We start from the raw sequence: 27,300 nt of genomic DNA, 5'->3' as shown, positions 1-27,300 counted from the left end.
TTTGTCAAAAAAACGTCAAAAATAAGGATGACACACAGTGCTACAGTAGATGGACCTGTCTCACCTTCAGGTCCGGGGTTTCCGGGTAAACCTTTCTCTCCTTTCTGTCCCGGATCTCCTGGAGAGGTTATGATTTCACCTGGAGAACCTTTTTCACCTGAGTGAACAAACAGACAGACAGAGTGGTTGTTAGTGTGTCTTCTGGGTCTGAAAGTTAATGAAGGACTACCCATTAAAGGCACGCTATGCAGTTTTGGCTATTTCTTCGCTGTTTTCTCGCTTTTTGCTGGCAGGTTTCTCTATAGAGCTCCCCCTACAGGTTTCTCTATAGAGCTCCCCTACAGGTTTCTCTATAGAGCCCCCCCTACAGGTTTCTCTATAGAGCCCCCCCTACAGGTTTCTCTATAGAGCTCCCCTACAGGTTTCTCTATAGAGGTCCCCCTACAGGTTTCTCTATAGAGCTCCCCTACAGGTTTCTCTATAGAGGTCCCCCTACAGGTTTCTCTATAGAGCCCCCCCTACAGGTTTCTCTATAGAGCTCCCCCTACAGGTTTCTCTATAGAGCCCCCCCTACAGGTTTCTCTATAGAGGTCCCCCTACAGGTTTCTCTATAGAGCCCCCCCTACAGGTTTCTCTATATAGCTCCCCCTACCGGTTTCTCTATAGAGCCCCCCTACAGGTTTCTCTATAGAGGTCCCCCTACAGGTTTCTCTATAGAGGTCCCCCTACAGGTTTCTCTATAGAGCTCCCCTACAGGTTTCTCTATAGAGCCCCCCTTACAGCTCCTATGTTTACTCGTGTCTGACTCCTCGCTCGGTCAGTCTGCTGTTTCCTCTTTCTCTGTTCCTCCGACAATGCTTTCCTAGCTTTCTGCTTTTTTTTTGCCGGCTCAGCCATGACGATAGTGTGAAAAACTCCATCGCTACCTTGTTAGCCGGTTCCTGAATGGGCGTATGTGTGCAGTGCCGTGAAGCAATTTGTTACATCGCGAGACCTGATATCACGCCATACTTCCTGACGGCGGCTCGCTGGCCGAAAGTTGCAAGGGTGGTTTTTCCACTCACAGGCGCTAGGGGGGAGCGACACAACCACCATTCAACCGGAAAAAAAGTCATATAACCATTCCAATGACTCCAAAGCTGTTTAGTTAAGGTAAATAAGCTAAAAAAGCTGCATAGTTCCCCTTTAAAGCAAGGGACTGTCAAGCCAGGGAGCAGAGTTCGCTTCCACTTTCCCTCAGGAAATGCGTGTTCCTTGGGATTGTTTTAATCCAAACCACAATCTTTTTCCTAAACTAAACTAGTCGTTTCAGTGCCTTAACTTAATGCTCATTTATTCTTGCCTAAACTTAACCGTAATCTCCGCCGGAACGAGCAGCATCTCGCGGTGCTCTCTACGCGGCTGATAGTCACCTATTCTCGGGTAACTGAACCACCAACTACCGCTGACCTGACAGCGCACCATGCGGAGCACCGTAGCTGACGTCACAGAGCTCTGTAGCCGGCAAAACACATCTTATAACTTCCGCTGATACGACTGAGCTGTGACAGAGGTCTGTAGCCGGCGGCAGGAAGCTCTGTAGCAGCTTAAACATCTAGCAACTGCCGCTCAGCCGTCGGCCTCCTACTTTTTGAATGATATCGTGCGTTTTAATGTACATAACTTTTCGAACGATATCATACGAACCCGTTCATGAGAATGCGGTGAAGAAGTATTGGGCTTTGCCCCCTGACGCTAAATCATTGTTAGTTCGATAGCCGATTGGTTTCTGAGATTGGGCGTGACTTCTTGAGACGCTTGATTAACCCAGGTCCCTCTCACCTGGTTTTCCAGGATCTCCTCGGTTTCCCAGGACTCCCACATTGCCTTTAGATCCCGAAGGTCCTGGAAGCCCAATTCCAGGTGGTCCTGGAGGTCCTATCTGTCCTACTAGTCCTCTGAGACCAGTCTCCCCGAGAGGGCCCCTGTCACCTTTAGGCCCCAGAGGCCCCTGAGAGCAGGATCAGAGAGAAACAATAAACCATCGTCAACATATCACAGTGATTGCCATCCAAGATAACTCTGCTGGTGCCAGGGGGTACGGGGAAAGATTGTAGAGCAGTGCAACTAATATGAAAAACAAAAAATTATGATTTCATTAAGTCAACTGGAACACCTGAACACTACATGTTGTTGCAGTTATGCAAGAGCTTCATGTACTTCTTGCCTTGGACTACTGACTTTTCTATATGTTGATTTTATTAATCTTTAATCACAAAATGTTGCTTTATCTTACTTGCTTTTCAGGGAGCATATTGTAACATCTGGCCAGGGACTGCAGATGGAAACTAGCCTTTTGGCTAAATCTGGCATATTTACAGAAATGTCTATTTATATGCAGTATCCCTGTCAAATAAAATAAACATGAAGTCTTAGTCTTTATCTTAAAACTAGTTAGCAAGCAAGCACAGAGGTTTAGCTAAACGTAATAAACAAACGGTTGAAATAACTAGCTGAAAGTAATGACTGAACAGTTTGAATGGTTAGCTAAAAGTAAAGGAGAAATGGTTAAATAGCTAATGGTTGAAATAGTTCGCTAACGGTCAAAATAGTTAGCTAATGGTTGAAATTGTTCGCTAATGGTCAAAATAGTTAGCTAATGGTTGAAATAGTTCACTAACGGTTAAGGTAGGTAGCTAACTGTTGAAATAGTTCGCTAACGGTTAAGGTAGTTAGCTAACTGTTGAAATAGTTCGCTAAAAGTAATGGTTTATAGTAATGGTAATAGAAAAATGGTTGAAACATTCAGCTTCACTCCAAGTAGTAACAGCCTAGAAGACTTGTAGTGGTATGACTGCTGGGAGCGTGCCTATGTTCCCACAGCCCTATGGTCCCACAGCCCTATGTTCCTACAGCCCTATGGTCCCACAGCCCTATGTTCCTACAGCCCAATGGTCCCACAGCCCAATGGTCCCACAGCCCTATGTTCCCACAGCCCTATGTTCCCACAGCCCTATGTTCCCACAGCCCAATGGTCCCACAGCCCAATGGTCCCACAGCCCTATGTTCCCACAGCCCTATGTTCCCACAGCCCTATGTTCCCACAGCCCAATGGTCCCACAGTCCTATGTTCCCACAGCCCTATGTTCCCACAGCCCAATGTTCCCACAGCCCAATGGTCCCACAGCCCAATGTTCCCACAGCCCTATGTTCCCACAGCCCTATGTTCCCACAGCCCAATGTTCCCACAGCCCTATGGTCCCACAGCCCTATGTTCCCACAGCCCTATGTTCCCACAGCCCTATGTTCCCACAGCCTTATGGTCCCACAGTCCTATGTTCCCACAGCCTTATGGTCCCACAGCCCTATGTTGCCAAAGCCTTATGTTCCCACGGCCTTATGTTCCTACATTTCTAAGATTTTTTTTCAAAATTAGGCCCTATTTTCCCACATTTCCTATTTCATAAATTTGTATCAACTTTTTATCCCCCTATCCCTAACATGGCATGCTTTTTAGATTTTATTATTCTTTCCTTTTCAGGGGTTAATTTCCACCTGCAGAGGGGGTCCCACCTAATATGTTTTTACGGGTTTTCTTAATAAATATTTTAAAGATGCCTTGGTTGTCCTTTATAAAAAAAAATTCTGCCTTGTCTATATTTTAATAATAATTATTGTGCTTTTTCTCTGTTCTTAATATTTATTATTATTATTATTATTATTATTATTATTATTATTATCATCATTATTTATTTCACATTGAATTACTTGCCTCAAGATTTTAACATGATAATACACATGCCTTTGGTTTTGTGCAGGACTAACAGTGTGGTTTTATTCTATGATGTATTTTAAATTATTTATGGTTATTTATTGTGTGGCACTTTTACTTTTTAAGCACTTTCAAACTTAGCACTTATTACGAATTTTTAATGGCATGTGTATTTTTTAACCTCAAGAGCAAGTAATTCAGAAAGTATTTTAGACACGGACATGGATCATAAAATCATTTACTTTGGCTCCATCTGGTGGTGAAATTAATATGAAAGTCAAAATGTTAACTCAGTCACTTTAAAGGTACAGGAAGTTTAAACAACAGTCAGGAGTCAAGTTTTTCTTGCTGCAATAATTTCTCCTGTTCACACCGAACATCAAGAGACATTCATTTGATTTATATGTTTATTTAACCCTTGTGTTGTCCTCGGGTCAAATTTGAATTTAAGTTTCTGTATTAAAAATATGGGTTTTTAAACCAAATTGCCCAAAAAATACATGGATAGTTCCATACACGTAACTGCTGTAATTATGCATCAACATACGTTCCTCTGATCTTAATTATTAGCTAAAGTAATTCAAAATTTCTGGGTTTTTTAATTCAAAATTAGGCATAATTTAATATAAATGAGGTTTATTGACCATGAATTACAAACATAAGTGTAAAACTAGCAGTGATAAGAATAAAGTTGGCTTAGAAGATGTATACTTTATGCTTTATAAAACAGGCAAAACAGACCGGGTCAATTTTGACCTGGGAAGACAACACAAAGGTTAACAGGGAGAATGGGCAGTCATTGACCATCCCAGAATAAGCTCATTAGCTAAATTTAATCAGCAGTCCTTAAGGCAGGCAAATCCAAAACGGAGTTATAGCATGAAATGTTGATTTGATGATGATTAGGGTACAGAAAATGAACATTAAAGGCATCATACAACATATAACCCTGTCTTCTAACAATAATAATACAAATAACCCTGTGTAACATATCACAAATAAACAGGACAAACATTATGATGTTAAAAGTATTTAAAGAAGCAATATAAACGTGAAGAGATTCCATATCATTTTAACCCTTTCCTGATTCATTATTTCATCTGTCTAATATTATTATGATGCCTTTTAACAAGCCACAGAACATCAAACATATTCCTAGATTTGTGAGAAACGCGATGAAATCCAGTTTCCTAACAGACCTCCCATCCACATGCACCGTTTTCTTAAAGTTTTAGGTGTTTTGGTTTACAACCCGCCCCTTCAACCCGTTCTCACTCCGAACTCGTAAAATACGGACGTTTGGACAGTGGCTGTCAGCATTTGAAGCGACGCAAAAAGCGTCCTTCGCCGCGTGTGTAGAACGTACCGGGGAGAGCAGCAGCTACACAGGCTTTGAAGATGACGTAGCACTAAGAGCGACTACGGTAGCGAGTAGAATGAAAGCCCGAAAGGGAGGTTGGTTGGGGGGGAGGATGGGTCAAACACAGGACTTTCACCCAGGAGACCGGGGATCGTGTCCCGCGTGTCACGTTTCCTAAACCCTACCGTCCCCTTCTTGTCCCGCGTGACATGGAAACATAAGCCCACCCACCATCTTTTCCTTAACCTAACTGCGTCAAAAGGGACGCCAATAGTCCCGACCAAGCGCGTTTAGATAAAGCGCGTTTAGATATGACGCTAAAGGAGACTTTTATTGTCAATAACAACGCCAAAGGCACCTGACCAAGCGTCCGTATTTTACGAGATGGGAGTGAGAATGTGTTGGCCCCTTAGTGCGTTCACACCAAGGTTTTGGTGATTATATACAAAGTCAATGCAAAGACGCAAATAGATTTCCGGATGTTTCTGGCCATATTGTTGACGGAAAGAAACTTGTTGGTGCCTACAGCTCTACACTTGCAGGCGATTTAACACAAATGATCCCAATATAAGGCCTCCTGCACACTGGCTGCGTGGCGTGAGCGTGGCGTGAGCGTGGCGTGAGCGTGGCGTGAGCGTGGCGTGGCAGTTGCGTGGCGGCTGCGTGGCGTTTTCTAAGTCTCTGCACACCAGAAAGGTGTCTGGCGCAGCGCTGCTGCTGCTAGCCTTGTCTGTATACATGTATGTTTTCCATTAATAAAATGAAATACCATGTTAAACATAAATATATACTGATCTGATTACAGCAGAGACAACGTCGGCAGTATTGACGGCAAAATAGGCTCCAGAATATTTCCTTCTGTATCACAGGTGCAATATTTGAAAATTGCTAATTATTTATTATTATTTTATTTACATTTATATCTGCATTTATGTCAAAACCTCGAGACTTTCAAACATCAACATGTCATTTATTAAATGTATTCGTGTCAAAATGACATATAAAAATCTTTTCGTATTCTATTTTGCCTGGAAACGCTTCCAACACGCTCGTGTGTCGCGTGAAAAATAGCCATCGACCCTATTTCTAGCACGCACGCGTTTTTGGCGCCTGAGACAGACAGTGTGCAAGCTCTAACCTGTTAACATGGGAGCCGAAATAAAAATGGACACGTCACGCAGCTGGCACGCTCACGCCACACAGCCAGTGTGCAGGAGCCCTAAAACCCAACAATCAAAACGTGAATGCGCAACGCCTTCTCTTCGCCTTGGTGGGAACGCTCCGGCCTGGACTGGACAGGCGGCCTCTCTGTAAAATGCATCTGTTTACTCACAGGGTTTCCTTTCTGTCCCAGAACACCTTTCGGTCCTGTAAATCCTGGAGATCCGTCTTTCCCCTCTAAACCGGGTGGTCCTGGCTCCCCCTGTTCCCCCTCCTCACCCTTCTGCTGAACTCTCTGCATGATCCCAGGGTCACCAACAGGTCCGGGGGCCCCCGGGAGGCCGGGGATACCAAATGGGCCCTAAATACAGGACAACAGAGACAGAGAGACAGTAATAAGGTACCACAGTTATAAATCTTCTATCAGAATCCATCATAATGTTTATGGATCATCCCTTAAATCAGGGGTCTCCAACCTTTCTTCATCTAAGGGCTACTTTAAAATACCAAAAGTGGCCAAGAGCTACTTGCATCACATTGCTTACATTTATTTACATGAGCTGAATGAAGCTACTGTTTGCTGAAATTGCAATAGCCAAAGCTTATGAAAAATCTTAACTTCACGTCAAGGTTCATGACTATTTTACACTTCTTTTAGCCCAGATAGTTATAGCTACATCACTGAAAATATTCCCATCAGGGTCCAAGAAAAATTAACAACTTTACACGTCTATGGCCCACAAAGTTAGCTACCTCACTTTTAATATTGTGGTTATTTTGCGAAGCTACTTGTTGGAGACCCCTGCCTTAAATCATATATAAGTCTGTGAATTGTGTACAAGGTTGAAACTGCAGGGTGGTGCTCTGTTTTTTGGTTCTCTTCCCATATTCTGATCGGTTTGTGTTCTCAACTAAAGTGAAACGAACTCTAGTGCACTTGGAAGCGGACAGAGACCGCCGTTTTCAAGTGGACCAGAGTTCGAATGAGGTTTCGCACCACCCCAAACCAAATGGACTACCGACCAACCGACCAAACGCTCCAGGGTTCGGTTTAAAACAAGCCAAACTGCTCAGATGTGAAAGCGACCTTGGTCCCCCAAAATCTCCAGTTATCCTCTGTTTCAGCAGTTTATGGAGGTGAATAGTGAGCTCACCTGTGGACCAGGTAGTCCTACAACACCTTTGACTCCTTTGTGTCCTTTGGGTCCTGGAAAACCGTCTGATCCTGGAAAAAGGTTGACATCACAGAGACAGACAGGTGAGATTTACCTGTGAACATTGCACTGTGAACATTTCATTTACAGTTAAAGTTAAGATAGGTTGATCCATATCAGGGGCGGAGCCAGATGTTGTAAATATTGGGGGCTCAGCCCAAAACCTAAAGGCTGATTTATGCTTCTGCGTCGAATTGACGGCGTATCCCCGCAGACCCCTCTGCGTCGCCGCGAACCCCTCTCCGAGCCCTCTGCCGTAGCCTGCCCTGCACCTCCAACAATGTATAACTTTGCGTCGAGGCGACGCAGACCGCAAGGGCTGTGATTGGTCAACTGGTCCTGTGTGTTGATAGTGGGTGTTTCAAGGACTGTGATTGGTCAACTGGTCCTGTGTGTTGATAGTGGGTGTTTCAAGGACTGTGATTGGTCAACTGGTCCTGTGTGTTGAGGACTGTGATTGGTCAACTGGTCCTGTGTGTTGATAGTGGGTGTTTCAAGGACTGTGATTGGTCAACTGGTCCTGTGTGTTGATAGTGGGTGTTTCAAGGACTGTGATTGGTCAACTGGTCCTGTGTGTTGATAGTGGGTGTTTCAAGCAGCCTACTGTGGGGAGTAGCAACATGCTAGTTCACTGACACAAGCTTTGCAAATAAACTCAGACATATTTTGGTTACAATGACGGGGTTATCCGTTTGTAAAGTGTCTATATATGTCAGTGACGTTTTGAAATTAGCACTTCTCCAGCAAGCAGTACTTTGTGGACAGTTGTGCCAAAGTTTGCTTGCTAACGTAACATAAACTGGCAGGCAGACACCTCGCAAATAACCTCAGACTTATCGCCCCCTAGTGTTGTGGCGGTGAAATGCACTGCAATGCAAAGCAACCCCGACGCAGAACTCCGAAAGGGTCACGACGCCGTAGGAGCGAAGGCGTAGCTACGGCGTGGAGTTGACGCAGAAGCATAAAACAGCCTTAAGGAGGGTCCGGGGGCATGCCCATAGGGGAGATTATTTTCTCCCATTTACAGCAGCTATTTGCGCTCTTTTTCAAGCCATTTGATAATAGAATGCCTAAAAATCTGTACAAAAACATGATGTTTTCCAAGGAAAAGAATCAGCTTTCATCCTGTTTTATATCTAACTGTTCTCCAACTGTCTTTATTATTCTGAAACCAGAGCACAACAAATGTTGAGGAAGACTTATTTTCACTCCTGCAATCTGAGAAGAGGCAGAGACTGTCTGATGTTGCTATTTTTGAGTTAGGCTTCATAACATAGGTAGGGAAGGAATTGGCCTTAACAGCATTACTACTCTTGAAACCTATTTTTGTTCACAAAATCAATTGGTGATATTTTTTTTTTGCTCCACTGATTTTCCGCTCCAGTCAGAGAGCCTGAGGGGTAAATGACACAAAGTTGAAGTTGAAGTTTAAAACCATTAAAGGTTCAGGTCTTTTGAGAAAACAATTTGGAGCTGGAGCCCCAAAAGCCAGCCCTTCACTCCGCCCTTGATCTATTTTACATCTTTGATTGTGTAGTTACTATTTCTAATTCCTAATATCTTCCTATTGTGTCCTCGTTTTGAAAGAACTTTCAGAAACTCAAAGGAATGTACTTTGGTATTTAATGGAGCTGACATGTAGCTGTCAATCACAGGATCAGATCAATAGCTAAAAATATCAGAATAAAGATCGCTGAGTCAGGTGTGGTTCTTACCTGGCAACCCATCTTCACCTGGCTCTCCTGGTTTACCCGGAGGTCCGGGGTTGCCGAGAACAAATTCACAGGCAAAGCACAACTCCCCCTTCACACCTGTCAGACAATCAATCAATCATACAAGAGACTAGTATATGATATTTCATGTGGTATCATGCTATGAGACATCATAACTCCCCATTCCTTTCCCCCACTCACCCGTTTGTCCTTCCAACCCTCTAAATCCAGGGAATCCCACTGAGCCTTTTAGACCTTTAGCTCCAGGAGAACCAACGTCTCCCGGTAGGAAGTCTGAACCAAAGAAGAAAAAACGTCGGTCAGAAAAACAGATGGACTTGGACATGTTGGAAGGTGGATTTTCTTTCTTTCAGACTGATCTCAAATGGCGTATGTATGACATGGCAATTCGTATGCCATTATTGGCGTGTTATCAAGACGCATAATCGCTTTATAGCGTGTTTTTCAACACTGTTTGGTCTCCATTGACTTACATTACCTTGCGATTGCGTGTCAATTGACGCCGTAGCGAGTAGTATGAAAGCACGAAAATCCGCGTAGGGAGGATGGGTCAAACACAGGACTTTCACCCAGGAGACCGGGGATCATGGCCCGCGTGTCACGTTTCCTAAACCCAACCGTCCGAAAAGCGAGTATGTCTGCTTCTTGATAACATGCCAAAATGGCATACGAATTGGCGTGTCATACAGTACACCACTTATTGAGATCAGTCTGCAACCCGTCCGCTGTATACAGCATAGACATACACGCGGATAGCTCAAAAATGCGTAAAGATAACACGCCACTTGGCTTTAGAAAGTGGCATGTATGTTTACGCAAAGTCATGATATCAAATTGTTATTTTTGATGTAGGAATTTCCAGGTACTTCCAGGACCTGGACCACAAACTGTCCATCACCTGGTATTCCTGGTTCTCCGGGTTCTCCGTCGACTCCAAGACCTCCCGGGATTCCGTTCTGTCCTGGGGGCCCGACGATGACGGGCCCCGGCTCTCCCATTTCTCCTTTGCATCCAGTTGAGCCAGGCGGCCCCTGGGGGCCCGGTGGACCAGTGGGAGCCACACCTCATGGGAAGAAGAACAGGCTTGTTAGCATGTGTAGCATGTTACAAAACACTTGCAATTAATAAAATTATTAGAGTCAAAACCTCCCAGACAGCATGAGAGCCAGGGCAGGAGCCCCACTTTGCTATCACCAGAGGTGAGCTGTGATTCATCGATAAGGAATGTAACTTTAAATACAAACAGTTGCAAGCTACACGCTGAAAATGGCAAGTTTACAACATAGATACAACAAGGCAGATCTGCTTGGTTCTTTCAGGGGAATGATTGTAAAGATTTATAAAGAACATGTTTAGGACATTTCCTCGCTAACTGGGACGTTTTAGGACTAAATGGTAGGATTGCTGTGGACAAAGTACACACGGAGATACACTGGTAAGAGCTAATGAGGTTTAACCATGTATCAGCTAATTTAAATAGGTCACGTTACTGTGTTGTGTCAACAGTTCACTTCATTTAATATTGGATGTGGCGTTTTCTTTTGCGGGGTGCAAATTAGAGTGCGGATCGGGCCGCATTTTTCTGTCCACGTCCGACAGAGCAGTAACCGAACCCGGCTCGAGCCCGACAGGCATTAAGATATTTATGTCCGAGCCCGACCCGAGCCTGACACAGTTAAAATCTTTCTTATACTAATGACACATGTACGTTCGTTTGTGTGGAAATCTGTTATTAAGCAACTGTAGGAAGGCATTCGGAAATGTCAACAGATGAGGCATCAGCGCACACGGGGGAACAAGCGCACGTTAACACAGGCGTGCACCTACATAATAAGCTGTTTAAATTTAAAATGTTCAATGCCTACTTTTGAACATCCACCAAAACAAGTTCCTTCCTGAGACTATTTAGCAGAGGCACCGTGGCTCTGCCCGGAGCTTAGCACCGCCCAAGACGATTGTGATTGGTTCCAAGACATGCCAATAAACCAGATTGATTGTATTCTGATCATTAACCAACCATCAACAGTAAGTGTGAGAAAGATAGGAGTGGTACCTGGCACGCCCTTCATTCCAGGAAAACCAATGAGTCCTGACAGAAAGCAGAGAATAATAAAAAGGTTACTGTCCAACGACGAAACCATTAAGCCTGTACCGAATAGTTCAAAGCTTCGAAGCTTCATTCGAAAAACATCATAAACAACCATTCATTTAGGTTACAAAAAACCAAGATGGCGACAGCCAAATTGCCTGTCTGTGGTTTTACTGTACGTGGAAATGTTTAAACAGGATGTGACTGTTTTCAACAGGATTAATGAAGACTAATTTCAGACAAAATATCTAACCATAAATATGATCGAAAATAGGCTTTAACCCTCCTGTTGTCAAATTTGACCCATTTTCAAAAAGCTTCTATATCAGAAATTTGGGTTTCTTAAATAACGTGGATGGTTCCCGACAACGCTCTTTACAAGTAAAATAAATGATCAGTTCACTACTTTAATTGAATTTGGGAGTTTTAGTAAATGTTATAGTATTTGAAGAAAAAAACGATCAAAGAACGTTAAAAAAGTGACAAAAATGTCGGAAAAAGATTCAAAAACGTCAAAAAGCGCAGAAAAAAATCGCGAAAAAAATTGAAAAAAGTGACAAAAACGACGAAAAAAGTGAAAAAAACGACGAAAAAAGTGACAAAAACGTCGGGAATAGCAACAAAATTGTCAAAAAAGACGACCAAAACGTTGAATAAAAAAATTTGTATTTTAAATTTTGACCCAGAACAACAGAAAGTTTCCTGGTCAACGGGAAGACAACACAAGGGTTTAAGATGACAGAATCTAAACATTTTAAAGTCTGGAACTTTGGAGTTTTTTTGTTTTCAACCCTTCATGTTTTAACCTTTCATTCTGGTCTAGATACTACCTTGTTCTCCTTGGACTCCTGGGGGTCCGCGGGGCCCGGGGACACCGCGCTGGCCCTTCAGAACGGTGTGGATCCAGACCGTCTGATAAAAGACACAAACACGTATCCAGGGAAGGTTATAAATCTTGGGCATACACTGCACATATTTATATTTAATTTATATTACTCTAAACCACCTTCTGCAAACCAACTGTACACTACTGTCTACACTGCACTATATGTCTTGTCCTGTCTATACTTTGTATATCACATTGCACTTTTCTGCTCTTTTTGCTCTTCTGGTTGGACGTAAACTGCATTTCGTTGTCTTTGTACTTATACGCTTGATGGTGTTTTAAGCCCCCATCGTCTCCTTCAAGGCAACGCTGTGACCGTTGACTTCAAGGCACGTAACCCTAACCCTAACCCTTGCCTAACCCAAGTGCCTTCCATGCAGCGCTGCCTGGAAGACAACGTTGGGGGCTTAAAACACCAAACATCCTGAAAGAGCACAAAAGAGAAGCCGCAGTTCCTCCAACAGCCAGTAGATGGAGCTCCAAGAAAACGTGAAGTGAATCAACGCATTCTCATGATACTCATTATCGTATGATAACGTATGAAAACGTATGCACAACAATTCCTATGATATCCTACGAAATTGGTCCTCTTGTGCCCATGCCCCTCGCAGCACCCATCCTAGGCGTTGCGTTTTAACCCAAACCTAACCATAACCATAACCATAACCATTGCCTAATCGACTTCAAGGCAGCACTGTGACCGTTGACTTCAAGGCACTTAACCCTAACCCTAACCATAACCATTGCCTAATCCTAGTGCCTTCCAGGCAGCGCTGCCTGGCAGGCACTAGGATTAGGCAATGGTTATGGAGACATTGGGGGCTTAAAACACTGATAAACTACTTGTACTTTGCACAATGACAATGAAGTTAAATCTAATCTAATCTAAAGTTGTAGCCGCATGACAGTCACTTTTTGTCGGCTTAACTCAACTGTAAAGATCGCTAAACTGTGACCAGCCGGCAGTCGCCTTAACTTTGTAGGATATCATACGAATTGTTGTGCATACGTTTTTGTACAACAGCATACAAACCCATTCGTGAGAAGGCTACTGTGGATGACTAAGAACCTTCACAGACACACAAACACATATTAAACATAAAGACTGTATACCACTGGCCACGGCCCCATTATCATTTATAGACAGATGTTTCCTATTGTTGTAGCCTGGTGAACTGTTGATCCAATCATTAACAGAAAACTTCAGACTCACCTCTCCTGGAAGACCCGGGAAACCCCGATCACCTTTCTCTCCCTGAAAACAGACACACGCATAAACTCTTTGTCACAGTACTGAGTGTACTACTGCAGTATTACTTCCTGTACATCACACGGTACACTCACCATGGCTCCTTCAATTCCTGGAGGACCGAGGTACCCATGATACCCTGGGTCTCCCTGCAGACACACAGCTCAGGTTAATTTCATGTCTACAGCCCAGAATCACTGAACAACACAAGAAATCTCCATCAGTAAGGGCTGTCTACCAGAGGTGGGGGACTCAAGTTGCAAATTTGAGGACTTGAGGCTTCCAATAATAAATGACTCAACATGACTTTGATTTTAAGGACACTATCTTGCACCCGGCGCAGCACAAAGCCCGATGCAAGTGTCTTTGCTAGTTTATGACTGATGCAGTTGTCAATTTTCCATCCAGCACCCACATCGTTTAAATAGAAAATGCACCTGCGCCCTTCTGTGGCCCATGGGCGTGCTGGTCTTACAGGGAGGTGTGTTCAGGTACATTCTGGGCGTGCTGGTCTTACAGGGAGGTGTGTTCAGGTGGATTCTGGGTGTATTGTTATCTTAAGGCAGCGGGAAGTGATCACGCCATTGACCAACAAAAACCTGGTCTAATGTCAATAACGCAGCATTTCATTGTTATTTTAACAGAGCATTAGTAAAATGCTCCTAGACTCGTGCACAGCGCACACACACTATGCTTGTTACACACACAGGGACGCACAGCAGCACACACACACACACATGCAGAAGATTACAAATAAAAATATTACGGTGCAAATCCTCCATCATAACAGCAATGCTCCAAGGTCCAAACGCGCCTGGCTTTTAAAGGGAATGGGAGATGATCTCTGATTGGTTGATTGCATGTTACGCCCAAAACACACCTCTGATTAATGAAGACACTAAGTACAACCCTTTAGAACCATGCGCCCGGCGCAGGGACCCTTTTTTCTGCCGTCAAACTAGCAAAAGTGGATTTGGACACGCCCTAAACACACCCGCGCCAGGCGCTTCACACCATGCGCTTAGATCGTTAAAATCTAAGACTTAAAACTTGACTCGAAAGGACTTTTTCTTAATTTAATACTAAGTAATATTGGCTTTTTTTCTTTTTGACTTCAAAAGATTGGGGTCTGGGAACTCCCCATTGGCTGGGCTCAATCCGAGGGGCGGGATAAACGGTTGTCTTTCAGATTCCCTCTGCACGCAATAGGATAGCGCTACAACCAACCAGAGCAACGCTAGTTGATAGATTCAACTTTAAACTCTGAACACATCTTCCTTTTTTAAGAATGACTTCAGTGCCGTCCTTTGTTCTTTTCTCAAAGAAAAGCAGAACTCCAAGTCTTCCAGAGTCGCGGCCAAAGCCGCTTCCAGAGACCGCTGTTCACCAGCAGCAGCAGCCATCTTCTTTGTTTTCAAGTAGCAGGGAATTCATGCGGAACCATAGCAACTCTGCCGTCATTATGTTAAGCCCCGCCTACCGACTCTATACACGATGTGATTGGCCTGGCTAGAGTTTGGTTTTTCCAGCTCGCAAGCCAACAGAGAGTTGCTACACTGACCCTGGCTGCAAATTACATTTGCTGCGGCTAGGGGGCGTCTAGATTTCTAGGCTACTTATAGCAGGGATTTGACTTGACTTGCTTGATTCTAACCACAATGACTTGAGACTCGCTTGTGACTTGCACGTGTGACTAATGCTGCGTTCCAGACACAATGTTTAGCCCGTAAGTTACGACTTCAAGTCACGACTCACGACTTGGTAGCGTTCCAGGCAAAGTAATGACAAACCCTTCTAGATAGCGTTACCTAGCGGCTACCTACCATTGACGTTAGCTAACGCCAGCTGATACTAGCGATTTCTAGTCGGCGACATATTTTGGCCTTCATTTAATAACCATAACCTGTAGTAGTACACAATCGTATGTGTATTGTTTTGATTACAATGTGCGGAATTACTTTACGTTGCCTATTCATGTCTATTTATTTCTATTTCTCACCGTTAATCACCGGCGTCTGTACAGCATCAACAGGGGTCGCCATTGTTGTTTATGTGTGTGTGACGTCAAAAACTGTAACTGGGAGAACAACCATCTGGTACCAGTTCACCAGGAGTAAGTTACAGGTTTGACTGCCGTTCCAGGGCACTTTCACGGGTAGAAGGTTGTGAAAACACAAGTTACAGGTTGCCTGGAACGCGACCTTACTCCCACCTCTACTGTCTACATTGAATATGGTTGGTTAGCGTTCCTGTTAGCTTAGCATGTTACCTGTTCTCCCAGCTCTCCTGGAGCTCCATCCTTCCCCGGTTTACCCTGCAACGCAAACACCAAACAACATGTACGACCAGGGTTCAGGTTTCATCATTTCATCAGCACAAAATGAAATAAATAACACATTTTGATTATAGATCCATGTTATTGTGATACATGAAGTGCTCGGGTCTCTCTCTCTCTTACCAGTGAGCCAGGATCACCTCTCCCACCCTTGCCACCTTTATCCCCCTGTTTCCCCGGCAAACCCTGGAGCAGAAAATAAACGCACACATCAGTCTGACTCTCTGACAGTCGATCAAAACAATAATTAACATGGTTTTTCTTAATAAGTTTGTGATTCTGTCAGACAGACAGGCAGAGTGTGAGACGGCTTTGACTTACAGGAAGTCCATGACAACCTTTCGCTCCAACTTCACCTGGTTCTCCCTGAAATACAACCAAAAACATCAGTAAAAACAAGCAGACAGACAGGCAGACATAAAGACAGACAGACATACAGACATGAAGACAGACAGACAGACCGACAGACAGAGAGACAGACAGAGACACAGTGAGACATAAAGACAGACAGAAATACAGACATGAAGACAGACAGACAGACCGACAGACAGACAGAGACACAGTGAGACATAAAGACAGACAGACAGACAGATAGATAGACAGACAGACAGACAGAGAGAGAGAGAGAGAGACATAAAGACAGACAGACAGACAGACAGACGTACAGATAGACAGACAGCCAGACAGATAGACAGACAGACAGAGAGAGAGAGACATAAAGACAGACAGACAGACAGACAGACGTACAGATAGACAGACAGCCAGACAGATAGACATAAAGATAGACAGACATAAAGACAGACAGACAGACAGACAGTCGGACAGACAGACATAAAGACAGACAGACAGACAGACGTACAGATAGACAGACAGCCGGACAGACAGACAAAGACGAAGAGACATAAAGACAGACAGACAGACAGACAGACAGACAGACAGACAGTCGGACAGACAGACATAAAGACAGACAGACAGACCTTCAGTTCTTTGGGTCCTTCAGCATAAAGTTTAATTCCTTTTGGTCCAGGGATCCCTGGCGGGCCGCGATCACCCTGAAAACCACAGCTGATGATGATGATGATGATGATAATGACGATGACGATGATGTGATGATGATAATGGTGATGGTGAGGATGGTATTTCACAGGTCAGAAAGGCTTTAATGTGTGTCTTATACCACATGTGTCTGCTGTGTGTGAATCACTGGATGATGTGACCTTTTAGTTCAGCGTTTCCTGACCAGAGGAGCTTTGTCATAGTTCTGAAGTTTCAACGTGATATCATGACTTCGCGTAAACATACACGCCACTTTTCTAAAGCCAAGTGGCATTTTAAGCTATCTGCGTGTAAGTCTACGCTGTATACAGTGGATGGCAGTCTGCAACGTCACAGTGTAAGCATACACGCCACTTTCTAAAGCCACGTGGCGTGTTATCGCTAGGCTACGGTTGGGTTTAGGAAACGTTGGGTTTAGGAAAAGAAGAACGTGGAAAGGAAACATCAAACGCGGGACAAGAAGGAAACGTGACACGCGGGACACGACCTCCGGCCTCCTGGGTGAAAGTCCTGTGTTTGACCCATCCTCCCCCCCGACCAACCTCCCTACGCAGATTTTCACCCTTTCATACTACTCGCTAAGGCGTCAATTCACACGCAATCGCAAGGTAATGTAAGTAAATGGAGGCAAAACGGCGTTGATAAGCACGCTAAAAAGTGAGTATGCGTCTTGATAACACGCCAATAACGGCATACGAATTGGCGTGTCATACATACGCCACTTCATGACATCAGTCTGAAAGTTTAGTTTCTATATGTGATCCGTAAACGCTTTATGTGATTTCATAACCTGGGAGTTAGTATTCGCATTGGGGTTTAAACAAGACAAGTATGCTCACCCTCTGTCCGCGGGGACCTGGTATCACTGGACTGGGACCCTCCTGACCCTGAAACCAAAACACAGCATCCATCAGGACCTGAATGTTAAGTCCCAAAGCCAAACACAACATCAGGCCTTCAAACAGCTGGAGATTAGTTGTAGTTCTAAATAAAGTCCCTTATGTGTTAACTACAGAGCCCCCAAAGTCCAGAAAAATACTTTCATATCTTGACAATATAAGATACACACTTGTGCAAACAAGGTTGGGACTATGGTGGTTCTGTAGTTGAGATATTTGAACAAACTGTTCTCAGATCAGTTCGGCACGTTCAGCACACTCACCTTTTCTCCTGGTAACCCCGCAAACCCTGGACTTCCCTAAATTCAAAACAGAACAAAAACAGCTGATGTCAGTTGGTTCAGCCATTGATCACAGTAAACGTTTAAATAGAGTTTGACAGTTTAAGATCTGAGGCTTACAGGAAGTCCGGCAGGTCCTGGTGGTCCTGGTAGGCCAGGTTCCCCTGGATCTCCACTCAGTCCCTGTAACACAAACAGCCAATCAGAGGACACTCTCCACCAGCCAATCGCCCATGGTTCCTCCATCATCAGAAGCTCCACACAAACATAAATCCAGATCTTCAGGCTCTTATTTCATCCCTTCATCACCACCACCATTGTCGAGACTCAACCTGGGAGGTATGCCTGTATATCCATGGCCTCTATACCCCTTAGAAATGTAATATTGACTACGTTTACATGCACGTAATATTGCGGGTTTTGCCCTTATTCCAAAAAAGACGATATTCCTCTAAGCTGTTTACATGGCTAATGGAAGTGACTATTCCACTTATATTCTACATGTAGCCGTGCAAAATACGATTTTTTCAAAGTTTTCCAGCGGTGGCTGACTTGTTGGACCATGTGAACACAGTGTCCCTCTTTCATTCCTTCAACCAGCTCCTTGAAAAGGTTGGCGTAGCGATGTGTGCGCATATCCAAAAAACTGTTGATATCTAAGTCTTTGATAGTGTGTAAAAGTAGCTTGATGCTGTTTTAAGCCCCCCAACGTCTCCTTCCATTTCCATCCTCCGCCCATTTCAAGGCACCTAACCCTAACCTTAACCATAACCATTGCCTAATCCTAGTGCCTTCCAGGCAGCGCTGCCTGGAAGGAGACGTTGGGGGCTTAAAACACAGATAAACGTAAAAGTAGCTGTCTTTCTTATAGGGTCTGCAGCCCATCAAACTGACATCAGACACAGCGCGCTGTTGCACTAAAGTTGTGGAGGTTATGGAGGAGGTCAGCATTTTCGCTTTTATTTCAAAATGTTTGTTTCAAAACATTAATGAGCAGGTGCTGAGGAGGACAAGAATGAAGAGAAAGAGAGCCAAATTGGCTATTTTGGCCTTTTACGGGGTTATGGCTGCAAATTCACTACAGAGGTCTGTGTGGATTGCCATTTTGTAGGCCTAGTTAAGATTTTAATTTTGCTTTCTGTGTCTCGGGCTACCTCCCGCCGGCCCATAATTGTGACAAATGTCGATGTAGATTGACGTAAAAATTGCATCAAATTCGCCTTGGTTGTTCACACTAGGGTCGCATTGAAAAAAATCAGACCTGGGTCTGATTCAGGACCACATATGGAAGTGATCTAAATCTGATCTGGGCAAGATTTGAGTGTTCACACTACTTCTGGAGAAGTCTGAACCGGTCACTTGACCCCAAAAAAATCTGATATTTGGGCCACTTTTGCCTGCCGTCTGATCGTAGCCTAACATGTCAACCTATTAAGCCCCATGTTAATTCCTGCCCTGATTGAAGTCTCCTCAATGTGTGACAGTTACTGACCTTTACTCCGTTTGGTCCTTGTTGTCCTGTTGCTCCTTTAATATCCAGAGGGAGGTCAAAGAACAACGAGTCTCCCTGAAACCAGAAACATAAGGAGATACATAATCAGTTGAACTGTTGTTTCTATGTCTAAAGCTGCTTACACACCAACCAGACGGCAGGCAGGCGGCGCTAATCTGTATTGTTACCCAAAAATGAAAACCGGCAGCTGATTGGACGAACGCGTCACGTGGGTCTGGTTTCTCCGGAAATTCAAAGCCAGACTGTCATGGCGGCTCGTTCAGAATACGATCTCATATTGGACTAAAATAGCTCACCGAAATGTGTTTCTGAAAACATTTAAGAGAGAAATAGGCCGTGCAGTTGCTGAATCTGTCTTCATTTCAGATCAACAAAGGTCAGTTTAAAAGATTTTCGTCAGATTTTGAGAGACTCTAGTCACGCTCATCCTGCTCCCCGTTTCCTGGTTGGCTCTCCACCAATCAGATGGGTCATTGAGTCTGACTGCCGGCAGTGCCCGCCCCGCCGATTATACATGTCAAATCAGCCCAAATGAAGGCCGACGGCCCCTCCGACAGATGACGGCACGGAACACACCGAACAGACTCGAGTCACCGACCTCGCCAGACTGTCCGACGGCCGATTATCGGCTCGGTGTGTCCGGGCCTTAAGATCGAAGAATTAAGTATTTCCTAAAACAGGCAGCGTTTGAGTTGTGGGGTGAAATTTTCTTTAGCTTCTTCTTCACTGTGTTTTATTAAAGATTAATGAAATGTTCTGAGGTGTCCTTTAAAATGAGGGGTTTACTAAGCTGCCTATTCAACACATTCTCACTCCCATCTCGTATTTTACGAGTTCGGAGTGAGAACGGGTTGAGCTATGTATAATGTCTGCAGTTTGAATCCAGCTGGTGGATTATGTTGTTTATGTTGTCATCCCTTATCTCCCCAAATTTCTTGTCACCTCTACTATATACACCATAAAGACAAAAAATACTGCAATATAAATTTAATTTCATTCGTAAATATCTCAATAGTACATGTAACTGTAACTTAAACCCCTGATCTTCGAAGCTATGCCGTGTTTATCATGACAGGATGTGAATGTGTTCAGGTGTTACCTTTGCACCTCGCAGTCCTGGTCGACCCTGAAACACACGAGCAGAGTTAGCTTCAGCCTCTCAGAGCTAATTAGTCGAGCTTAGCTTTAGTATGCAGTGATTCAAATGTTTTAAAAGCAATCACTGCTTTGCACTTTGGAAGTAAGCAGGACTTACTTGAAAGCCGACAGGTCCTGTAACCCCGGGAAACCCTGGGTAACCAACATCCCCCTGGAAGAAACCAATCAACACATCAATCAGTCTTTGTGTTAATGATTTCTGCTTCAGGAAGATCCTCCTCTCAAGAGCATAAAAAATAATTGTTGACTCATTGGATTACAGCTTCGGAGAACTGTAACATCACCTTTTTCCTGTAACTTTAACAGAATACAGTTACCATTTTTGTACCCTAATTACGTAACGCTGTTCCATGTATTCCATCACTTCCTAAGAATAAGTGTGATGCTAGGTCGAAGTTAAAAACAGCCTTGACATGTCTGACATTCCCTCATATTGCCTGGCAGTCCTGTTGTTGTATTTCAGGCTCTGATGTTTTCAATAGGGCTGGTTGTTGCTAATAACTTAGTCTTGCATTGCCAGACCCTCCTCCACAGTGCTGCGGAGGAGGGTCTGGTTAGTCCACACAGCATTCCTGGATGGGAGAAAAACGTGCTCTGGTTTATTGGCATGTCTTTAAACCAATCACAATCGTCTTGGGCGGTGCTAAGCTCCGGACGGAGCCACTGAGCCTCTGCTAACTAGTCTCAGGAAGGAACTTGTTTTGGTTGAACATGTGTACGTTCAAAAGTTGTTTTAGTCGTGCAACAGAAAACTCAGATTGGACAGATAGTCTAGCTAGCTGTCTGGAAAATTTCAGTTACAATTCCAGTTCATCTTGGATATAAAATAGATTCTCAGAGAACTTCTGCTGTAAATTGTACAAGCAAGAAGCAACCCTTATACATATATATTTTATAATGCACCAGGTTCATGTTTACACTGAGACTGGTTACAAAATTAAACTGTCATTCTTTTTTGTCTTTTATATTCATTTCAATTTGTTATAATATATAAATAATAATAATAAAAAAAGTTTGAAAAAGAAAGTTTGAAATCAGTTCCTTTCATTTGTTTTTAACTCAACAAGTGTTGTGTTGTATTTTAGCAGAATCCTGAAAGCAGCAGAACTGAGAACACTTCATGTTTGTGTGATTATGTATCGTATATATATCAATATTCAACTGACCCCCAAAACGTTTTACTTAACACGACTGACATTATATTAACATATTTAAAGACTATTTTTACCCAGCCCCAATTTTCACATTGTAATAATTGGAGGGAGGCTGGTAGGCCTGGAGGTCAAGACCCAGGCTTGGAGGCACTTAGTTGGGGTTAAGAGGTAGGCTGGTGGGCATGGAGGTCAAGACCCAGGTTTGGGTTAGGGGGAAGCTGGGGGCCCTGGAGCATGTTAACCCAGGCTTGGAGCCACTTACTGGGGCTTGGGAGTGAGGCTGGGGGCCCTGGAGGTCAATACCCAGGGTTAGAGCCTGTTGGTTGGGGTTAAGAGGGAGCATGGGGGGCCTGGAGCGTGTTAACCCATGTCAAGACCCAGGCTTGGAGGCACTTAGTTGGGGTTAGGAGGGAGGCTGGTTGTAATTGATATCTGGTTTTGGAATGAGGAGACTTGAAAGATGACAGATTAAGATTTCTTGAGAGTAGATGCAGCTCTACCTGAACACATGGTACCGGGAGATGCATGCAGTTCAGCATTCAAAACCATCTCAAAATCCATAGTGACTTTCTACTGTATAATTTCAATTTGTAGTTTTAATTAATTGTCTATAAAACGTACTTGTGATGTACCTCAGGGCTTGATTCTAGGTCCTATTATATTCTCCATTTACATGTTTCTGATTAGTCACATGTGTCTGCAGATGACAAGCAAGTGGATCTACCTGTCCACCTGTCCACCTTTCATTTCATTACATGTTTATTTGTATAGGAACAAGTATGACGCATAGACCTAATTTGCAATGCTCAACACTTACCTAAAAGACAGTACAGAACACAAACTTAACAACAAATACATACCTTAAAATGCAAAACTTATAACTCAACAAAAGAAATAAGGACAAAGCAATACAAGACAGACTAATGCAATAAAGCACCATAATACAAGAGGCTTCAGATCATTTATGACTACATGACTGCTCCATCTTCAAAAACAGTTTCAGATTAAGTTTAATGATCCCAGTCAGGATCCAGTTTGAGTTCAGCAGATAGTAGTTTCCTCATGTTCATACCCTGAACAAAAAAAGCTGTTTGTCCTAATGACAACTTTTGTGTTAGTAATCTGCATGGCTAGATTGACAGAGACATAAAGAGGTGGCTACCTTTGTCCCGTTGCATCCTGGGAGTCCTGGACGACCTAGGGGTCCTTCATGTCCGGGAAGTCCCTAAGAAAGCATAGACAACAATAGTGTTTTCAGAAAATCACACTCAAAGAATCTCCTTTTATTATACCATGTTCTGGGTGAATACTCAATTCTGATTGGCTGCAAGGTGTCCATAAAAAAGTGCTATTGGACACCTACTAAAGGAGTTCCCATTGAAACTGACTGTTTACTCTTCTAAATGAATGCATTAAAACAAAAAGGAAATGTGAATCTGTTATTCCCAACTTGTCCTCTGAACACCACAGGATAGCGCTAACGCACAAGCTGCAAGAAGTAAGTTATACTTCCCCTTTGAACTGACTTTGTTTCACAGCGAATAACATTATCTCACATCCCATTCACTGTTCAGGTCGCTACTTCAGGCTGTGGCCGACAGTAACGTTACAAATCGCGGATAAAATTGTTCGTAAAAGTCATTATATTGTTTTTGGGGACAATGACATGGCTGATAGCTAGCTTGTCTTGTTGTTCAACATACTGTCAAATTATGTTTACTGATTGCCAACTGTACACAATGTTATTGACTTTGGATCTTGCTAGCATAACGTTAGCTTTCTGGCTCGTAGCTGAGCTGAAGGGTTCAATGAGCTGAAAAAACTTTAGATTTTGATTGCAAAACGAATCAAAATATAAACTTATGTCTTAAAAATATGTTACTTGGCAAGTGACCATGGTATAAGCGGGTTAATGTCCTTCGAAGTGTCCATTGTCAGGTATTAATGAAGTTCGGTGGAGGCAAGGTTCACGCCTCGCTGTCGTCCATTAATACCTGACAATGGACACCTCGTCGGGCATTAACCCTTACATAAAAAATGAGCTGAAACTCACTATAACGTTCTGTAAAACCGAAGGAAGCTTTTAAACACTCAATATATAGTCTTGAAATAGTCTCATTGTGTGAATTATGGCATTTGAATAACGTTTCGGTTTTTAAACTAGAGGAACGTGGGCGCTGTCTTGGAAACATCAGTTTCATAGAGCATGATCACAGTCTAAGTTATCTACATGCCTTACATTTTCCCTATTCTCTGTGTACATTCTTTATGTACTGTATGTATAAACAAACTCTGAATGTTTTGTCCTGGTTCTTACCGGCAGTCCCGGAGGTCCTGGGAAACCTGGTTTTCCAGGAAGTCCCTGAAGAAAACAGAGAGACAGACCATGATATGACGGATCCTTTACTTATTTAATCTGCATTCAGTCAGGTTTACAAAGATACTAAATCTGTCAGGACGAACTCTGTCACGTCAGAAAAATATGTTAAAAGAGGCAGTTTAATAAAAGTCATACCCGAGAGCCTTTCAGTCCTGAAACTCCTGCTTGTCCCAGTTCACCCTGAGGACAAAACACACAACAAGAAAAGAATTATCTTACCAAATACTTGTGCAGAGATCGTTGAGATTTATAATAAAGGTATTCAGCTGACTGTAGAGGGAGCCACACTGGGGGTTTTGTAAGGAAATGACAAATTTACAAATCAAGACCAACAAGTCGTTAAAACTTTGTGTTTCAAGTCCGAAACCTGCCGTCACTCTCTGGGCTCTATCTTGCACCCAGCGCAACGCAAAGCCCGACGCAAGTGTCTTTGCTAGTTTAAGACCGATGCAGTTGTCAATTTCCCATTCAGCATCCACGTCGTTTAAACAGCAAATGCACCTGCGCCCATCTGTGGCCCATGGGCATGCTGGTCTTACAGGGAGGTGTGTTCAGGTGCATTCTGGGCATATTGCTATCTTGAGGCAGTGGGAAGTGATCGCGCCATTGACCAACAAAAACCTGGTCTAAAGTCAATAACGCAGCATTTCATTGTTATTTTAACAGAGCATTAGTAAAATGCTTCTAGGCTCGTGCACAGCGCACACACACTATGCTTGTTACACACACAGGGACGCACAGCAGCACACACACATGCAGAAGATTACAAATAAAAATATTACGGTGCAAATCCTCCATCATAACAGCAATGCTCCAAGGTCCAAACACGCCTGGCTTTTAAAGGGAATGGGAGATGATCTCTGATTGGTTGATTGCATGTTACACCCAAAACACCCCTCTGATTAATGAAGACATTAATTACAACCCTTTAGGACCATGCGCCCGGCACACGGACCCTTTTTTCTGCCGTCAAACTAGCAGAAGTGGATTTGGACACGCCCTAAACACACCTGCCCAAGGCGCTTAGATCGTTAAAATAGGGCCCTAGATATTAATCAGACAGACACAGAATCAAGGTTATTTAAATGTTTTCAACAAAAAAAAAGAGGGCCGAGGATAGAACCCTGAGGAACTCCACATTTTAAACAAACAAGTTAAATAATAATAATTCTATTAATATTAATAACAATAATCATTCATCATCCTTACAAAAAAACATGCCTGCTCTGTTCACTTTCAGATGTCGTTACCTTTTCTCCAATTGAGCCCTGGTGACCCTCGTATCCAGGGTAACCAGTCACTCCAGGAAGTCCATCATATCCATGGTAACCAGGTTCACCCTGCAGAGAACGAAAACAGAGACAGATTTCATGAGGTGTAGAACGGATACATATATTACATTACTTTTACTTTTATACTTTAAGTAGTTTTGAAACCAGTACTTTTATACTTTTACTTGAGTACAAAGCTCAAGTTGATACTTCAACTTCTACAGAAGTCTTTTTAAACCCTAGTATCTATACTTCTACCTGAGTAATGAATGTGAATACTTTTGACACCTCTGAAACAAACACAGGACTTTCACCCAAGTAGTTTTGGTGGGACCGTTTCACAACGTTAACGACGTGTTTAAAAACTGCGACCGTTACCTTCTCTGGTTTGGATATGAGGTCGGAAAACGCTGCCGTGGGTCGGATTAGAGGGGGCGGAACAAATGTCCGATATCTTCGTATGGGTTGAAACATTCTCACTCCCAACTTCTCAAATACTGACACTTGGTTGGGTCCCCTTGGTGCATTTTTCAACATACACATAGGTGAACTCAGGACTATGTAGATCCTGGCTGTGGTCCCAGTGCATTCAGGTTCCTGAGCGAACAGACGGACGTTTCATGTTCAGCAGAGAGGAACCGGCTTTTATTCTTCCCGCTGAACACACCTGTGATCACAGAGTTCACACCTGGGTGGTCCCAGGTACCACACAGGCTTCAGACTGCAGCTGGATGTCACATCTCGTGCTTTGAAAAAAACAATATTTCATTTTCTTCTGTTGGTTTTTATTGGTAGGCTGTTGTTTGAAATCTTTTATTTTATTTGTGTTGTTGATGGTTTTTCTAATATTGTTTTATAACTCATTGTCACCGTTTATTTTCATTTCTGCTTTTGCCCAAACATTGTTTTTAATCCTGTTTTGTTAAGCACTTTGGGGCTGCATCTTGGCTTGAAAGGTGCAGCCCAAACTACAAATGTTAGGATGAGACTTTTAGATTCATGTTACACAAACAAACACCAAAAGGCACCCAAGACCCTGCTGAGCCACATTAGGTCTGAGTAGACCGGTGTACCGGTCCAGTAGACCCTGCTGAGCCACATTAGGTCTGAGTAGACCAGTGTACCGGTCCAGTAGACCCTGCTGAGCAGCATTAGACCCAAGTAGACCGGTGTACCGGTCCAGTAGACCCTGCTGAGCAGCATTAGACCCAAGTAGACCGGTGTACCGGTCCAGTAGACCCTGCTGAGCAGCATTAGACCCAAGTAGACCAGTGTACCGGTCCAGTAGACCCTGCTGAGCAGCATTAGACCCAAGTAGACCGGTGTACCGGTCCAGTAGACCCTGCTGAGCAGCATTAGACCCAAGTAGACCGGTGTACCGGTCCAGTAGACCCTGCTGAGCAGCATTAGACCCAAGTAGACCGGTGTACCGGTCCAGTAGACCCTGCTGAGCAGCATTAGACCCAAGTAGACCGGTGTACCGGTCCAGTAGAGCCACATTAGACCGTTTAGAAACCATCAGCAGACTCCAGTTCAGGTTCTGGTAGTTTCATGATGTCTGCAGTGACAGCCTGTCACCACTGGAGGGCAGCAGATAGACAGATAGAGAGACAGACAGAGAGAGAAAAAGAGAAAGAGAGAGAGACAGACAGAGAGAGAAAAAGAGAAAGAGAGAGAGACAGACAGAGAGAGAAAAAGAGAAAGAGAGAGAGACAGACAGACAGACAGAGAGAGAGAGAGAGAGAGAGACAGACAGACAGACAGACAGACAGACAGAGAGAGAGAGAGAGAGACAGACAGACAGAGAGAG

At 43.6% G+C, this 27,300-nt stretch overlaps 1 protein-coding gene across 2 annotated transcripts in view; it reads right to left on the bottom strand.

Moving 5' to 3' along the window:
- col4a3 (collagen, type IV, alpha 3) overlaps positions 1-27,300 on the bottom strand; it is a 57,600-nt gene that overhangs the window by 20,047 nt on the left and 10,253 nt on the right. The window contains exons 3-27 of one of the 2 annotated variants that reach the window (XM_036001053.1): positions 25,470-25,559; positions 24,355-24,399; positions 24,157-24,201; positions 23,002-23,064; positions 20,783-20,836; positions 20,627-20,653; positions 19,507-19,581; positions 18,135-18,197; positions 17,997-18,032; positions 17,674-17,721; positions 16,756-16,830; positions 16,100-16,144; positions 15,902-15,964; positions 15,713-15,757; positions 13,539-13,592; positions 13,408-13,449; positions 12,139-12,220; positions 11,273-11,308; positions 10,118-10,282; positions 9,400-9,492; positions 9,202-9,297; positions 7,427-7,497; positions 6,445-6,633; positions 1,822-1,990; positions 65-157 (exon numbers count right to left, since the gene is read on the bottom strand). In XM_036001053.1, coding sequence (XP_035856946.1) covers positions 65-157; positions 1,822-1,990; positions 6,445-6,633; positions 7,427-7,497; positions 9,202-9,297; positions 9,400-9,492; positions 10,118-10,282; positions 11,273-11,308; positions 12,139-12,220; positions 13,408-13,449; positions 13,539-13,592; positions 15,713-15,757; positions 15,902-15,964; positions 16,100-16,144; positions 16,756-16,830; positions 17,674-17,721; positions 17,997-18,032; positions 18,135-18,197; positions 19,507-19,581; positions 20,627-20,653; positions 20,783-20,836; positions 23,002-23,064; positions 24,157-24,201; positions 24,355-24,399; positions 25,470-25,559 — 1,864 coding nt within the window. Of the gene's footprint in view, positions 1-64; positions 158-1,821; positions 1,991-6,444; positions 6,634-7,426; positions 7,498-9,201; positions 9,303-9,399; positions 9,493-10,117; positions 10,283-11,272; positions 11,309-12,138; positions 12,221-13,407; positions 13,450-13,538; positions 13,593-15,712; positions 15,758-15,901; positions 15,965-16,099; positions 16,145-16,755; positions 16,831-17,673; positions 17,722-17,996; positions 18,033-18,134; positions 18,198-19,506; positions 19,582-20,626; positions 20,654-20,782; positions 20,837-23,001; positions 23,065-24,156; positions 24,202-24,354; positions 24,400-25,469; positions 25,560-27,300 lie in introns of both variants that reach the window. The other variant, XM_036001054.1, reaches the window with a different exon arrangement.

The sequence above is a fragment of the Sander lucioperca genome, chromosome 5 (assembly GCF_008315115.2).
Source record: "Sander lucioperca isolate FBNREF2018 chromosome 5, SLUC_FBN_1.2, whole genome shotgun sequence".
NCBI lineage: Eukaryota > Metazoa > Chordata > Actinopteri > Perciformes > Percidae > Sander > Sander lucioperca.
Note: the sequence above shows the minus strand (reverse complement) of the source record. Positions and strands in the feature narration are given on the sequence as shown.